Genomic DNA, 17,120 nt, shown 5'->3' on the forward strand with positions numbered 1-17,120 from the left:
TTGTCAGTCGTGGAACTCTTCGTTTGGAGAATAAGTAGTATTACGCTACGCTTCGCCTCGCTACTGCAATTTATTTAATTGCTCGACAAAAAGTATAACTTTTCTGCCGAATAACAAAATCTACTATTTTAGCCTGACATTCTTTTTTCATGTTTTTGGAAGCGTGTAAATGGGGCGGTAAAAAGTGCCTTTAAATTTTAAAAATCTAAATGAAATTCATTTGAGGCATAAAACGAACAAACAATTTACTTATAAAGTCCGTTTTTAAAAAAAACACCAACACCGCAATTTTCTCCTGCATTACAACCGGCAACGTTGCCTAGGGAGATTTTTGGTGAGAAAATAGTTGTCAAATTTTTGACATTTCTGAAAATTAGGCAGTGTTTCCGTTAAAAACGTTTCTTTTATTGCCTGTTGGATTGCAAATCAAATGATTTAATGGTGAAAAGACTTGGCACAGCCTGAAAGGCCGTTTTGTGTAATCAAATTGTCAATTAGGCAGCTAACCTATTTGATTTTATCACCAAAAAGTCACCATCGACGACGTTGCCGGTTGTAAAGTGGTGGGAGAGTGCGGTGTTGGTGGTTTTTTAATAAAAAACAGACTTTATTTCGGCTTGCAACCAAAGAAAAAAAAAACACAATTTTGAAACAATTGAAACAAACGCCAAATTTGTCAGAGCTGCCACTGTAAACATGGTAAATTTCCCTGAAAGTTTAATGGTCGTCTGATTATTATTTTATTTCAAAATTTAATTATTAGTTCAAATAAAACAAGAAAAAACGAAAAACATTGCAATTGAAAAACAATTATTACCATTCGAATGTTTTATTTCTAACATAAAGTTACCAAGCGAGCAATCCTGAAAAGTAATAAATGTCACTAGATCAAAAAAAAGTATTTTTTATTTTTTAAATCTTGTTTATAATTTCACTCAGACTTCCAAAAGAGCATTTTCATAGCATTTGAGATACTCCAATAAATTTCAAAAATAAAAAAGATAAACGAATTAAGTGAAATTCCAACAAAAATTTACAGAAACACATTTGATTTTAAATTAATCTTCGATTGTTTGATTTGAATGCGGTGTTACCAACCTATTTCCCTATTGATACATTTTCCCTAAATGAGTAAATGACGTTTAAAATTTAAATGCTCCGAAATGAAATATTCCTTGCATTTCCAAAAGATCATTTTCTATCCTAGTGAAACAAATAGGTAACTTATAATGTTGACATCAGGGCCAAATGACAGCAATCATCGACTTTATTTAGATTTTTGTTTCTTTTATATTTTACATCTACATTTTTCAACATTTGTAGTTTAGATTGTAGAACTGAAGAAATTGTACAAGTGACATTCAGTGAAAGAAGAATACCACGCCCTAAACATTTTTTTGAATTGTTTCGCAGTTGTGTAAATTGTAGACTTGTTTCAGGTTCAAAGCACTTTTTTAATATTTGTACAAATAAATTCCAGTTTGCGCGGAATTTCCAAAACCAGTTTTAAGTTTTGGTCAAAAATCAGTGACGACATTTTTCTGACCACAAAACTGTATGTCTAAGGGGACTTCCAGAAGAAATTTTTATTTTCCGTTGTTTGCGATCGTGTTTTTAAGTTTCCATTATCCGAAAAGGTCAAATTTTGTAATTAATTTCAAACAACACGGGCCCAAATTCCGACCTCCAATGTACTTGTGCCACTACCTCCACGGCTGATGCTCTGATGAAATATCAATATTTTGATTAGGTAATCATCTAGTCCGATCCGTAGTCAAAATTGAAGAAAGGTCGCGCCCTCTTATCGAAACGCTTCCTAAAAATACCTTTTTTACGACCTGTTAATGTATTTGCACTTACTAGAGGTCAATTGATGAGTTCCCTGCACCTTGCGTGGTTGAAAACAAATTAAGAATAAAATCTTCAATTAATAGCAAGATTTGTCAAGGCTCCTTGCTAAAAAATAAGGTCGTTTTTTTGTCACTTGTCTTGACACTGATAGTAATTCCGTCTTCCTGGATATCCGATTATTAACCTTTATCCCTATCATCGCTATTATATTTAAATTTAGATATATCAAATATGAAAATGACAGCAATTCATTACAAGATAGTGTTCATGTAATAAGTTCAAGAGCACGAGATACGCGTGTTTTGACTCGGACTCTGAAGGACAACACGGTTTTCAGATAATCGAAAATAAATTCAAATTAATCAAGCTAAGGGCGAACCACTTGGAAATTAGGCCGGGATTTTGTTTATTTATTTATACAGCTATTAGCAGTAATGAGGTCTAATAACGACAAAAATTGAGGCGAATGTAATCGATTTCTTCAAAGGTTACCTGAAAAACGACATGGACTACGTGCATCCAAACGCATGCTACAAATTAACAAGCCCATTTACGTTAATTGATAAAGACAAATAATGAATATTTTCTTAATTGTTTCATTGTTCAGACATGTGTTTCGTACTTTTTGAATTAATATCAATTACCGACCATAAATAAAGTGATTGATGATGTCGCAAGTAGCAAACGTTGAACTTTAATCCGGATGAGTTCTAACGTTAGAAAAGTGCTTATCTACAAGAAGGTCGAGCTTTATTCATTCAGATGAACCCTCGTTTTTCATAGGTCGTCGGCACATAAACCAAAATTCGCCTTGAGTTTAAGGTAATTTCCGAAAAATGAGATACAGCAGAGAAAGTTCATTTCCTTAATTACAGGTTCGGAACTTATTTATAGGCGCAAATTTTCTCGTAGATATGCATAGAGAATGTCGTGCCATTTAAGGTCAGATTTGACGCACAAATTTCAATCAAACGGCTAAGTGAGTGTCCTCAAACACCCGCTCTAGGGCCTATTTTGTTTACATATTAAAATCATTGCATGACGATTTTCCGTTAATCTCGGCGACATTTTTATTGCGCTATTAAACCACACTTGCTTCGTGTAATAACGCGTTTGCGTTTCCAGACACGTGTCTTTTAACTATACGCAAACAAAACACGTGGATTCTTCAATGTGTAATTTTGACATTTAATTCTCGCATGCGGTGAAATTAAGCATAAAATTGTGATTTTGCAGGTTTTATTGGCAACACATGTCCTTTTTTGCGGTGCGACATTGACGTTGATTTCCGATAATTTTGTAAAAAACGCGTTTCCACAATTAGGTGACAGCGCAATAACAACTGATCGAAACTTAATTATATAATCGATGATATTTAAAACAGACAAAAATAGCTCACAAAATGTTAATTTTATCGTTTTGTCTCTCAAGTGGAAATGGTCAAGGTGAATTATTGAAGATGGAAGTTTTGCACGTTTCTTTTGCAGAATTAAACAATGATTAAGTTTTTGCTTTGTGACATCAATGTGATGCACAAAAAACGAAGATTAATTTAATGTCACCTTCGACATGTTGCTACTTGAAGAAGCCAAAAGGAAAATTAGTCCTGTGGTCAGTACTATCCTGTCTAAGAATAACGTAGTAAAATTTACTAGTCATCGTTACAAAACAATTATTTTTCTCCTGGAAAATCACGGAAAATTTATGTGTTGACTTGGTTATGGTCGCATCTTGTCAATAACGCAAAAGCTTTATTTTTAGCACAGGTTACTCGTTTATCAATTTTATCATTGCGTGCGAACCTGTTTTCTATTTTAAGATCGCAGGAAATGATTTTCAGAAAACTGTGTAAAGAACATTGTTGCAGTGCTTATATTGCAATTATCAGAACTTCTCCTACGTAAACGTTTACTTTAGTGAGAAAGCACTAATTTTCCAAACAAACAAATGCAAATATCTCCGCAACGGGTTTCGTTTCCTTCAAATTCACGGCCACTTTCCGAGAAGAATTCTTGCGGTTCAGATTTGTTTGACTTTTACCTGTGGCGTCAATGGAGTTCCCATCAAAAAAAGCCGGTTTAAAAAAATGAGAGCTTTGATCTGAACTTGAAGTTATTTTAGGCCATAAAAAGAGCAAGGTGGAATAAATGGGACGCTGTTAAAGTGTCTTCAGTTTCTTGGAGTATCATAAAATGAGGTTTAAATGAATCTGCAATCGAATGACTGGACAGACAAGGTCAAGATCCGTTGTTGAGGCGTTTTTAACCCGAAAATAAATTAATTCTTGCTAAAGATGAGAATTTTGACGATCACTGTTGTTCATCAACTGCAAGAAAATCCAAAATTTAAACAGCTTTTTAATGGGTATAACCTTTGAATCCAAAAAAAATCGCAATAGTTTCCACGAGGCAAAAACTAAACTCGTGATGCAGGTTTACCACATCTTTCTTAGAAAATACTCCACATGTAATAAAAAATTGTAAATAACGACGATGTTTGATATAAATTGCGACCACGTGCGTAATTGCTAATTACCGTTCGTACAATCTAATTTAATTCGTTTTTAATTCTGCGGGAAACCAAAATAAGCAGTAAAAAATTACAAGTAAAACAATACCTGAGAATCAATCGCAATTAGTTCTGTTTACTCCTTGGTGCGTTGATTGTAAAATTTTCTATTACACTTCAACTAAATATTTACATTACACCATTCCTTAAAACCACAATTTACCGAGAACTCACATTATAATCAAATAAAGAAGAATACCTCTAATAACAGCCCAATTAGCGTAAACGCAAATGTACCATTTACAAACAAATTACAGTCTGTTGTCCCACAGCGAAGACGTCAATCTGACATTGGCCTTGTCACTGTGGAATCCCTCTGATGACGCGCTTGAACTCGTATATAACAAGCCTCGCACGCTAGTGTTTGTATATTTGTCTCAACTCTCGAAGAGTTAACAGTGAGTGCAGTGACCATGTACACGAATCCATTCAATAGAACCCACTGCAAAGTGCGCCAGATGATCGACAAATTTCTCCATGTCGACTCTGGGAAGAATTATCGAAATTTGGTGAAAAGAAGCACAAGTAATTGTTCGGACGTTTCGAAGAGTTCCAGTGGATCAACTAAGAGTTCTTCGATGTTCTCCAGAAAAGTGTTCAAGTGACCGTACGAGAAGTGACAAGTTGAAAGTTTTAAAGAAGTTGAGGCTTTGAGATATGGAGGTGTGTAGACCACGAAGCACAATTAGGACTAGTACTAATGTCCTTCTTGTTGCAGATGGCCTCTTAAGATCTTCTCTGCTTGCTCACGAGCTCCACAAGATAAGGCTGAAAACGATGCTTCCAGGATGTTCATAACTTATTGTATTTATTCTATTTATTTGTATTTATTTAATAAACTAAGAAATTTTCCTAAACTTGAGTTTTTGTGACCTCTCTTTCTAACGTGGTGATCCAGTTTTTTGAAAGGATATACTTAGCATTTTATTTTTTTCTCAAAGGTCAGGCTTCATCGCGAATTTAAAATTTTATTGTCCGGCTTATCCTTACATTGACATCAATCTCTTATCATTTCACGGTTTTTCTGGAATTCCACGCTAACAATAATTATATGTCCGTCTTGCCCTTACATATTTTTCTCATGAAGGGGACTGTCAATTAATCATGTTTCGTGTAAACTGTTTGCAACGTGAAGGATACCGAGGAAGGACTATTAATTGCAGAAATAAATCGATCCGCAATTAACAATGGTGAATTATGATGACTCCTCTAAAGAATTATTTATGCGAAGAGGGCAAGGCTACGTTTTCTAATCATTTCTGCGCTTCATTTTATCAAAGAACCTCCATAACTCCTGGGAAAAGAAAGAAAATTTGCATCAAGGCATTGATTGCATCCTGGTTTGCAGTTTACTTGTACATCCTCTATAAATTCTAACGGAAATCAACACAAAGGCATTGATTTTTTTCCTGCTTTGTTTTCTTTTCCTCTTCAACTGTTAAATTTATGGCTGTACGGTACTTGTTCTTTGCGTCAAAGCCCATTCGTTAACTAATAAGTGGTTTCGAATAGGCAGGTGCAAAAACTAGTCGGACAACAGATCCAAAGATTGGGATAGAAGAAAAAAAGCGCTCTGACGTCAATGAATGTTCTGGAGATTACCGCCAAATTTGTGTTATTATTTAAAAAAAAGCGATGGGATTGCAGATAAAAACGACCCATGCAAATTGGTTTAAAATGTCGAGACGACCAAAATGTTAAATTTATTTATGTTTAAAAGAGAGAAGTGGGTCAGAAGGAACCACTGGAAAGTCTTTAAATTATAGGTGTCTCAAATTAGTTTTTTCGACAAAGAAAAGTCTCTGCCTGATATTGATGATTTATTTTTATATTTAACAGTTTCTATAGCATTTGGGACACTGCACAGATGAAAACAATAAAGAGAAAACTTCACAAGCTTCTTCTTGTGTTTAAAAAATTTAAACACTTTCTCGTTAATTAAATAGATTTTAAAATAAAAAATCCCACTTTCCTTACCTGCAGTTACGAAAATGAAGGTCAGAATATCATTGTCAATGCAAGACAAATTTTCATGGTCAGTGAAAAAATGCACCTTAGCAAGGTTGTCTTGCATAATTTTAACGACACAACCAACTTAAAAGCTCTTTATTTTAAGCAGAAACATTTGTTAATGCAAAATAATTTTGGTTACTTAATAGAATGATGATGCTGAACGAAATTCCGGAAACTGTTTCCGGTGGATTTACCCAGATTTTTAAAAATGCCTGTAAGAATCTGAAACTCTGAAAGCTGTGGAAATAAAATTTTGAGTGGTTCCTATTTTTAACTTAATTAAAAAGGAAAAACTGAATCATCCATGAGGCTAAATTGCCTTTTTCCATTTTTACTGAGTGATTATCCTGATTAAATTTCTTGGCAATTATAAAATTTGAAACTGACGTCAAACAATTACCTGACCAAAAAACAACAATAATAAGCAAAAATTATATAAATTATATAAAGATGTGCGATCACCAGTACTCTTTAAAGAGCGAAATTAATTTTTTACACACACCATTTATTACAAACAAACAAACAAACAAAACTAGCTGTAATGGACTCCGTTTATAATTAAGTTCTCATTAGATTTTTTACATTGTTGACAATTTTTTATGTGCCACGGCAAAGACGTTTTTAAAACTCCAGTATACCCGAGACAAAAATGATAACTTTTGACCTTCGTGCTTTGAACATGTCGCCGATTTATCAGCATCGTTTTTCCTAAAACAAATCCCTTGACCTTTGTAAAAACCGCAGATTGACTAATTCGGAATTTCGTATTCCAGGAACCAGAAAAAAGTACAATTTTGTGAGTACAACGGGAAAACACTGAAGGTGATAAATACAATGTTGCCACGCGTTTTTCTGATTCACAGCCTTCAGAAATGGATATTTTATAAATTATGCATCGATTTGATTGATACATGAAATGTTTGCCAACAGTCCAAGAGTTTTTAGTGATAACCTCCCGGCTTTCACGGTGTTAGATTTATGACCCTTATTTATAAAATAATTATATCTGACCATGTCCCTCCTTCAATGTCGCCACTTTGGTAACGCGTGTATCTTTTTTCATTCTTATCTAACTTTTATTGAGTGATCTTGATACGCAATAATTTAAAAATTCGCCTTCAATGTTCGCGAAATGTTTCCTGTCTCGTGCGTCAGACGCAGACAAACTTATCTTATTTTGTAGGGAAATGTAGGTCAATCAACAAACTGCTCTAGTTTCACTAAGAACAAGGAAAAGACAGATTAAAGTTCTGTACAGGATTGGAAACAAAAGTCCACAGTAGAAAAATAGACTTTATTTTATCACAACAGTGTTATTGGTAACCAGTCAGCAAAAAATTCCTCGAGTTCTTATTAGTGAATAAAAACGGGGCGTTAGGTTTTGGGCACTCAAAACTCTCCATGATGTACTTCAATTTCTTTTGGTTTTTTCTGCCCACGGGCTCTAATAAATTATTCCACAGCATATTGGCAGCTGAAAGATGAATGGAAGTGAGCGTCACAGTTAGTTTACGGTTTTGCTTTAAAGATATTTGTTTTATTCGGTCAACGGCAAAAATGAATTAATGCAAAATATGTTTACATACGTCACAATTACATAGTTTTATAAACGTAGAAAACGCACATGGACAATGACGCGCTTATTGAGTTCTAGAACCATCAAAACAATGATTTGCGTAAGCGCGTCGAATACGCGAATTTTAAATTTATGTGTTGATGTTGAATGATTTTTTGTGCGTGGTCTGACGTTGATATTTGAATATTCCGTCTATTCAAATAAAGGTGATGTTTGTTAATCAATTCTGGAAAATTCTTCGAATTGTTTAAACAATATTCTATTATGAAGTTGATTTATCCCCATTCTGTCTTATTTATTTCTAACAAAAAAGGGTGGTAATTAAAAATACAGGTAATCAAAATATAATTACTAGTAATTTCAACTCATAATTAAAACGTAATGCGAAATCTGCACTTTGCAAAAATAATTAGGTACTAAGTGGAAATAAATTAAATGGGGTAATTGAGCCAGACGACATAAACTTTGATCACAATGAAAAAACCAATAAAATTATTGATAATATTAAATTAAACGACTTGTGTAGTTCACAACCTCTTGAATTTAAAACGTTTATCAGAAGACGAGAATAAATTGTAACAATCAAACTCCATACAAATATCCACAATTATTATAAAAATAACCACAGGGCAATGTTTTCGAAAAAATGTTTTTCCTGCAGCCAACAAAAGAACAGACGAATGTTGAACCCATTGACGTCAGAAAATGATTTCAATAATCGTGTAAGAAGATTTTGAGCTTCTTCAATTTTGCATTGTTGACAATTATCGGTTATCAACCTCCGGAGTTTCAGAGTTAACAAACTCTGAATTGCCTTTTTGTCCACAACAGTTAAGAACTCGTTTGGAGGAAATTAGATTTTTTTTTAATTCGTTTTTTCATCCAACTATTTTGTCTCTATATAACTGGTTGTATAACCACCAGTATTTTCAATGAAGAGTTACCAACCTAGAGCATGACCTTTTTGCGAAAAATGGAAACAGTCGTACGTTATGTACGAAATATCGATAACTTCGTCATATTTGTGAGCCTCGTCTTCTGGGGCATTGAACAGTTTCATAAACGGCTGAAGAACTACTGTGAAATCCTCCGTCCGGTCGTACCGCCCACTGAAGATCTACAACACTTTTTAAGTCATTCCGACGTGTTTTCCACTCACCAACTCTTCTTCAGCTCTTTGGTATTGCCGCGCCATCTTTGTAATAACATTCATTTCATCACCACCTCTGTGGAAGCACGCACAGAATAAAGTGTGCAGAAATCTACACATCATCGTTCGTTTGATTCGCACACTCACTGAAACATCTAAACCGGATTTTGTTTTGGGAAGTTTTCACTTTTCTTACCAAGAACTGGGATTAAATTGACGAAGGTCCTAGGGAGTGTCTTTTGGAGGTAGTCTAGAGCCACCATCAACTTCTTGTAGTGCATTCGGGGCGAAAAGTCCTCTTTATTATAACACTGTCCCGAGCAAATGTCGTTAGCTCCGAAGAAAATTGTCACCATTTTCCAGTCCTCGTTGAAGTTAATTTTCCGGTTCTTTTTAATTCTGTTGACTAAAACTTTCGCTTGCTTTAAAGCATCCGCGTCTGCAGAAACCGGAAACGCTACGTTTAGCTGAGAGTGAGGTGAGGAGAATTCACCAGTTCCGGTGGAGAAGCCTTTTAGATTCGGATTGAACTCTTTGAGGATGTTTGGGAGGGTCAAAAACTCCCTCCAGGAGCCTTGACCGCCTGAAAAAAGTGTTTCACGGAGGAATTGGGGAAAGAAATTGTTAACCTGCACACCAGGAGACGCCCCGGTACTCGATCATAGTACCCAACGCCCATTCTTCAAGTGCGCCATTCCCTGCGATTAGTGAGTCGCCCATGGCACCGATAACGTCGATATCTCCAGGTCGAAGACGATGGACATTTGTTGGTTTAGTAGGGGATCTTCCGTGAATTGTGTTAGAACAGGGAAACTTGAAGGATGGAGGGAAGGGGGTTTGTCTTCGGATGCTGCTAGTGTCCCGAGGGAAGCGAAGAACGGTGCTCTAAAATGTGAGGTTTCAAATAGGGCGCACGTGTTGCCTTGACATGTGGCTAAGAAATTTAATTGGTGAAAATAGTCGAGACGCGTGTCTGGCATTGTTTGCTAATTTGAGTACGACTTGGAATATAATATTAGCTGAAAGACGCTGATGGAACTTGTAATAACTCATTACCATACCTACTAAAGTATAGTATGTATTACTTTCTTTTGAAAACGGATATGAAATGTACCAAAAAACCCAGTTGGGTCAGGATTAATCACAGCGTTATGAAATGATTATATAAGAAAAAAACCCGTCGCAAGGTTACTAACAAAGACCCATCGCAGATCAACAAATTTGTGATCTTGTTTCGGCGTTTCTTATTAATTTTGGTAATTGACATTTCCGACTCACATTACTGAAAAAATCGCGTTCCTCAAGTTCGCTGCTTCCAGTCAAGACGGTTAAAGATAAGATGACGAAGACCAAGAAGACCATTTTTGTTCCTGCAACAATTTATTTACACCAATTTTTTATGATTTAATTGCGGCAATTCCACCCACAGCCTTTAGATTGATGGAAAAGTTGTGTAATAAATAAGAAGACAATCAATCGTGGTAAAATTTTATTATAGTCACATTTGAAGTCTTTTATTATTCTTTACGGTGCTTGCACAATAAATAAGGATCTGGGTTAGCAAGCACGAGTTTTGAATCCAGGTAAGATTGTCGTGGAAATTTACAAAAGTTTTATAATGTTGATTGAGTAAGATAATTTGGGTTCCTGGTGCGGCTCACAATAGCAATTATGGTAATCATAAAAAGAGAGATGATGTATGTACATACATCTTCCGAATATTTTTTTTACTTTCTATTTAGTGACACTGCCAAAATTCCAAAAAAAAGTCACTTACCCTAATTTCAAGACACAATTTGTATTGTCACAACATTGCAGAGCTTATCTTCACTTAATTTTCATTATTACACCGCACTGTTCTAAGAGTGGAGTCCAACTTAGATGACAAAAAAAAATGTCTTCACTGTGCCCCCCAATTTTGAAGTGGGGTGACGCATTTGCGATATTTCTATTGCCGAATCATCACTTTCACTTCTTGTAGGGTTAAGCAATTGTTTGATATCATTTTTTCTGTTAACAACAAAGAGACGGTGGAAAGAGAAACCAAGCAAATAAAGAATTTTTAGTGTTGTCTTTTAACATCGGTTCATTACGTTTTTTGTCGTATGTTGTATTGTTTCGTCTCAAAAAAAAATTCTGAAATTTGTGTTTTTCCTTCCACATATTTGCCATTTGGTAGAGTTAATACACGACTTTCCTTTTCCTGAATTTCATAAGTATAGTATTAACATTACTAAAATTAGAAATTACAATAGTCTTAAAAATAAAATTTGTGTACATATTTTGCTCTACAATTGCAATTTGGTAGAGTTAATACATTATTCATTAAAAGTAACTTACCTAAATTTCGGGTAGCTGTAGCATAAGAATTATTAAAATTACGAATTTTTGTGAAAAATGTTGGAAATTTTTCCATCATCTTTTTGCTATTGCACTGAAATTATCAAAATTACGAATTTTAATACAGGGAAAAAAAATAAAAACTTCTAAAATTTGTGTCTATTGCTCTACGATTTTGTAATTTAGTAAAGTTAATATATTATTCATAAAAAGTAAGTACCCCAAATTTCATAGCTGTGGCATAAGAATTCAATTTTGTGAAGAATGTAAAATGTTTCTTGAATCTTCTAAATTAAAATTTTTAGAATTTATATCTTTTACTCTACAATTTTACAATTTTTTGCAGGAGCTGCATGACTCAAATATAGTAACTTCTCGAAATTTTATAGCTATTGCACTAAAATCACCAAAACTAAGAATTTTAGCAAAAGATTTTTTGTTTGATCTTGGGTCACCTTGAAATTCTTTTTGTCAATATGTCAGTTAAAACAATTCGTGCTCGATATCTCGAAAAATATTCCAGATATTGGAATGCGGTCTGCGGCATTGTTTTTCTCGCGATTTTTTACATAAGAAATAGTTTTTAAATTTTCCAGTAGTCGAAAGTTGCAAATTTTCGCGAAAATTCATGACTAAAACTACGGCTAAACTTCTGATATCGATATCTTGCTTATTTTTTAGAGTAAACTTATGTTGTTATACATCAGTGTACGCAGAATTTTACGCAGATTCCAAATCTGTGATTTAAATTCAGATCAGACAACAAATAACTGAGTTATGGCCGATCAAAGTTTCGGAAAGTTGATTTTCATTTTTTCTCATTTTTCCTAATTTTTAAAGTCAAATATCTCGGAAACTATTTGAGATATTGAGATGCGGTTTGCGCCATCGTTTTTCTCGGCTCATTTTACGTCAGAAAGTGTTCTCAAAAGCTCAAAATTCGATAGTCGATTTTTCGCGAAAAAAAATTACGACTCAAACGATGAAAATTTTTAATTTTGTTTATTTTTGGCTATAACTCGTAAACTATTTGTCCGATAGATCTCAAATTTGGCCAGTAGATAGATTTCGAGCTCCTCTTTCGACTGATGTGTAATTCACTGCTCTTAACCGTCGTTTTCATTTCGAAAATATTGATTGAAAATTACCCTAAAATGATGTTTTCAAAACAGTTTTTGGCCAATACCTCGTTTATTTATTAAGCAAACTTAACAAATTTGGGTCTCATTTTACGCAGAATTTTACGTTGGATATCAAAAACATGATAATTTTTTAATTTTTGTCAACAAATAACCGAGTTATGGCCGTTTGAAATTTTGGATTTTTGCCAGAGGGCCAAATGTTCGAAGGTTCGAAACAATTCATGCTAGATATCTCAGAAACTATTTCAGATATTGAGATGCGGTTTGTGCCATCGTTTTTTTCGCAATTTTTTACATAAGAAACAGTTCTTTGATTTATCTTCAAACGAAATTTGCAAATTTTCTCGAAAATTCATGACTAAAACTATGGCTAAACTTCTGATATCGATATCTTGCTTATTTTTTAGAGTAAACTTGAGTTTTTATACATCAGTATACGCAGAATTTCACGCAGATTTCAAATCTGGGATTTAAGTTCAGATCCGACAACAGATAACTGAGTTATGGCCGATCAAAATTTCGGAAAGTTAATTTTCATTTTTTCTCATTTTTCCTAATTTTTAAATTCAAATATCTCGGAAACTATTTGAGATATTGAGATGCGGTTTGCGCCATCGTTTTTCTCGGCTCATTTTACGTCAGAAAGTGTTCTCAAAAGCCCAAAATTCAATAGTCGATTTTTCGCGAAAAAAAATTACGACTCAAACGATGAAAATTTTTAATTTTGTTTATTTTTGGCTATAACTCGTAAACTATTTGTCCGATAGATCTCAAATTGGGCCAGTAGATAGATTTCGAGCTCCTCTTTCGACTGATGTGTAATTCAATGCTTTTAAACGTCGTTTTCATTTCGAAAACATTGATTGAAAATTACCCTAAAATAATGTTTTCAAAACAGTTTTTGGCCAATACCTCGTTTATTTATTATGCAAACTTAACAAATTTGGGTCTCATTTTACGCAGAATTTCACGCTGAATCCAAAAACATGATAATTTTGAGTTGAGTTGGCCAAGGGGCCAAATTTTCGAAGGTTTAATAATAAATTGAGTATAATGTTGAACAGCGTTTGATTATTGGCGCCTCCACCACTTCTATCGTTCCAGTAGATCAAGACTGAATAAGTTTTATTTATTCACACTTCAGAAAAATCCGAAAAGATATCTTTCAGTCTCTTTAGATGTCTTTGTAAAAAAATTTCAATTCACGACTTTTATTATTATTTTTTAAATTTAAAACTTGTTCACTAACAAGATAGACAAGATATAAAACGTCCCTCAAGTCACTTATTGGTTGCGTTCGGTGCAGTTGTGATTCTTTAATATCTGTTTCAAAAGCTTTACATGAAATGACAAATCTTTAAACTAGCTTTATAAATGTTAATTGGTAGCTTATAACAATCAAAAGAAATGTCTTCTCGCTGGACTCTTCATTTTGCGATGCAGTTGGCGCTCTACAGTTTTGCAATTTGGTACAATTGAACGCGCCTAATGTTTCTTTAAACAGAAAACCCTACAAAATGTGTAAATGAAGATGGTGACCACCTACCTTGCCAATTTTTATCACAAAACAGCAATCTGCAGCACAAACTGTCGAAACAAATGTCTCGTTTAAAAGTCGGAACACAACTGATTCTAACAAAGAGATTAATACGTAATTTCTTAATTACGTATCTTCACCTTTTTCTAGAGCCTGCAAAAATTAGTCCAGTTTTTAGAAGGTCGAATGGCGGATTACAATTATTTTAATAAGTTTTCAAAAATGTTTATTGACTACTGGTTGATCATTCACTTATATTCAACACAACGCCGCATAATTTTCCCTCTTCTGTTTAAAATATTCATAACAGGTTGTAGTCTTGTATAAAAATCAGTCAAAAATTCTTTTGCTAAACATGTCACGAAATGCTATTTCTTCTCGTAAAAATGTAAGGACGCTCACTGCTAGGACACTTAAATTTTTTAAACAGTTCTTGTCCATCCCAAGGTTTGTTACCAACGGGCTCCATAATAGAATTCCACAGATCGTTTGCAACTAAAACATTTCGGCTCGCTTTTAACAGCAAAATGCAGCACCTACCTCTCGCATGCATTCGTTGACTAAAATGAAAACAGTCTGGGGCAAAGTACCGAAGATCTGCCACGTTTCCTGAAACAACTGGAAACGTATAATTTAGTGTAAACGGTTGAACAACCGCTGTAAAATCGTCAGTGTCAAACTCCGGAAGATTTCCTATTTTCACATCAAGTTCTTGCCACTGAACCATCACTTTGTAAAGAATACTTCTTTTTGCAGCAAACTGAGACCCGAAGAAACAGGGACATTCGAAAAGGTGAGTGATATCACAAAAAGAATCTGTAATTTTCAGTTCCACTAAAGTTCTAATATCTGAAAAAATGGTTAAGTTATCGGTGCTTATTTTGAGTTGAAAAATTACTAGGCGGTGGTATCAGGTTAACAAAAGTCCTCGGTAAGTTATTTCTAAGTATTCGCAGTGTTTCAATCAAATCTCTTTTATGGTTCTCCAAGCTTAAGAACGGGTCGTCCAAGTAACAAATGTGGGTACAAAAATCGTTTGCTCCTATAAAAATCGTTACCATTTTCCAGTCTCCATTTATGTTAATTCTTTTATCCGATTTTATTCTTTTAATAAGTTGTCGAGCCATGTATGGGATGTCCGCTGAAATCGCATTTCCTTCCGCAACATTTAGTTGTGACTCTGAATCCATCGATAAGGAATTCTTTAAAGAAAATCCGACTAAATTTGGATTAAAAACTTTTAGTATGTTCGGTAACGTAGTAACATTTCTCCAATCGCCTTCACCACCTGCATACTAACATTAGATAAGAAAACAAAAAACAAAAATATTGTTTACCTATAGAAAACGATTTCCCCCGTTCCTCCAGTAAAACAGTCTCAAAAATATTCAGTGCAGTTACTCCAAAACCTGCAGTTAGGCTGTCACCCAGAGCCGCAACAACATCGATGTCTCCAGGTTTTAATTGATGAACTGATTCAGGTTTTTGGGCACTTTTGCTTGTCGCAACATCACAGAAAAAGGGCCGAGACTTTGGAATGCGTTCTTGGAGTTTCTACAATGTAAAATTAAGATTGTTCATGTGGTTATAACCACCAACCGATTCTCTGAGGGGTGACTTGTTTTGTTCGTTCACCACTTCGAAGAGGACTTTTCTTCCAATTCTAAAAAGTCCCAAAAAGTCATCCAGAGACGTTCTTCCAGTCTGAGATAACACTTGGAAAATTAACAGTGAAAAGTATAAAATGAACGACGTATTCATTTCAGTCGGTTCGCGGTTCTTATGCAAAGACGACTGAGAAAAAACTCAAGCTAAATTTGCTTTACATTGCCAAAGACGGAATTACCTTGAGCATTTTTTTCCGTTTGCCTTCATAAATATTTTTGAACAGCAAATAATACCAGTTTTACTTTAAAGACGAAGGATAACGCGCCATTAATTTTTATGTATTCTTTCTTCTCCTTCCTGTTTTAAAAATTTGTTTAAATAATTGTAACAGGTTTCTGTAGGTGCTACCTTCATTATCCTTTTTAAAAATCAGGAAAAAAGTGTTTAATAAGGATTTATGACTAAAACGATGTCTCACTTATTTTTAGAACAAATTTGCGTGTTAGGGCTTATTTTACGTAGAATTTTGCACAGATTTCAAAGTTAAGGCCGTTTAAAGATTCAAACAGTTTTAATTTTTTAAATTTTTACAGCTAAATATCTCCGGAACTACGACAAATATTATAAAACGGTTTGCGCCATTGTTTTTCTCTGGGTTTGCTCCTTTAGAATTAGTTCTTAAATACTCAAAATTCGATGCTTAATTTTTTGGCAATTCAATCGATACAATTTTTTCAATTTTTTGTTTTTTGATCGCCACTTGTAAACTAACACACCTACCGTTCTGAAATTTGTCCAGTTCATAGATTTTCAGCTGCTCTTTGGACTGATGTATAACTCAAAGATATTAAACGTCGTGTTCTCTCAAACAAATTTATTGAAAATCACTCCACAGAGATCCCAACAGAATTTGATCAATATCTCGTTTATTTGTAGAGAAAACTCATGTTATATGAACTCATTGTACGCAGAATGTCACGCTGAATTCAAAACTAAGCGAATTTTAAATGTACGTCAACAAACAACTTTTGAATTTTTGTGTTGCTGCCAGAGTGCCAAATTTTTTAAGGTTCGAAACAATATATGCTCAATGTTTCGGACATTACGACAGATTAAAAAAACGGTTTTGGCCGTCGTTTTTCTCGCAATTTTTTGGCTAAGAATTCATTCTTATTGTTAGATTTTCCGTCAAAAAATTTATGACATCATGACTAAAACTGTTATTTTTATTGTGTAACAAGTTGCTAATTGTGTTCACCTTAACTTTAGATAAGGTATTCCTCTATTTATAATTTTATCAGTATTATCGATGACTTTGAAAAAAATATAAATAGT

The 17,120-nt window shown here is 34.1% G+C and overlaps 2 protein-coding genes and 1 long non-coding RNA gene across 3 annotated transcripts; 1 reads left to right on the forward strand and 2 right to left on the reverse strand.

The window, feature by feature from the left end:
* The first annotated feature begins 4,832 nt into the window (after positions 1-4,832).
* LOC148173600 (uncharacterized) lies at positions 4,833-5,276 on the forward strand. The gene is made up of 2 exons (XR_015770242.1): positions 4,833-5,082; positions 5,138-5,276. It is a non-coding gene; the product is annotated as an uncharacterized LOC148173600 (long non-coding RNA).
* Positions 5,277-7,745: 2,469 nt separating this feature from the next.
* On the reverse strand, positions 7,746-11,330 carry LOC148173601 (phospholipase B1, membrane-associated-like). The gene is made up of 12 exons (XM_088039899.1): positions 11,239-11,330; positions 11,063-11,168; positions 11,014-11,017; positions 10,936-10,978; positions 10,765-10,869; positions 10,571-10,680; positions 10,437-10,528; positions 9,788-10,043; positions 9,355-9,741; positions 9,168-9,313; positions 8,957-9,125; positions 7,746-7,906 (listed from the first exon to the last, which is right to left on the reverse strand). Exons 1-12 carry the CDS (start codon positions 11,328-11,330, stop codon positions 7,746-7,748), a joined length of 1,671 nt encoding a protein of 556 aa, XP_087896025.1.
* A 2,163-nt stretch (positions 11,331-13,493) lies between these two features.
* LOC148173602 (phospholipase B1, membrane-associated-like) lies at positions 13,494-16,546 on the reverse strand. Its single transcript, XM_088038878.1, has 5 exons — positions 15,777-16,546; positions 15,515-15,731; positions 15,076-15,465; positions 14,718-15,026; positions 13,494-14,672 (listed from the first exon to the last, which is right to left on the reverse strand). Exons 1-5 carry the CDS (start codon positions 15,936-15,938, stop codon positions 14,536-14,538), a joined length of 1,215 nt encoding a protein of 404 aa, XP_087895004.1. The 5' UTR covers positions 15,939-16,546; the 3' UTR covers positions 13,494-14,535.
* Positions 16,547-17,120: the final 574 nt, after the last annotated feature.

This window comes from Gnatocerus cornutus, chromosome 6, assembly GCF_029298725.1.
Source record: "Gnatocerus cornutus isolate USDA-ARS CGAHR chromosome 6, icGnaCorn1.1, whole genome shotgun sequence".
Taxonomy (NCBI): domain Eukaryota; kingdom Metazoa; phylum Arthropoda; class Insecta; order Coleoptera; family Tenebrionidae; genus Gnatocerus; species Gnatocerus cornutus.

Coding starts and splice junctions, on each gene's coding strand:
- LOC148173601 (XM_088039899.1), bottom strand. CDS start 11,330: ATGGCAAATATGTGGAAGGAAAAACACAAATTTCAGAATTTTTTTTTG. Junction 10,870..10,935: donor AATTGTGTCTTGAAATTAGG/GTAAGTGACTTT, acceptor AATATTCGGAAG/ATGTATGTACATACATCATC. Junction 7,907..8,956: donor GCAAAAAGGTCATGCTCTAG/GTTGGTAACTCT, acceptor TTCATCTTTCAG/CTGCCAATATGCTGTGGAAT.
- LOC148173602 (XM_088038878.1), bottom strand. CDS start 15,938: ATGAATACGTCGTTCATTTTATACTTTTCACTGTTAATTTTCCAAGTG. Junction 15,732..15,776: donor AGTCACCCCTCAGAGAATCG/GTTGGTGGTTAT, acceptor TTTACATTGTAG/AAACTCCAAGAACGCATTCC. Junction 15,466..15,514: donor GGGGAAATCGTTTTCTATAG/GTAAACAATATT, acceptor GTTAGTATGCAG/GTGGTGAAGGCGATTGGAGA.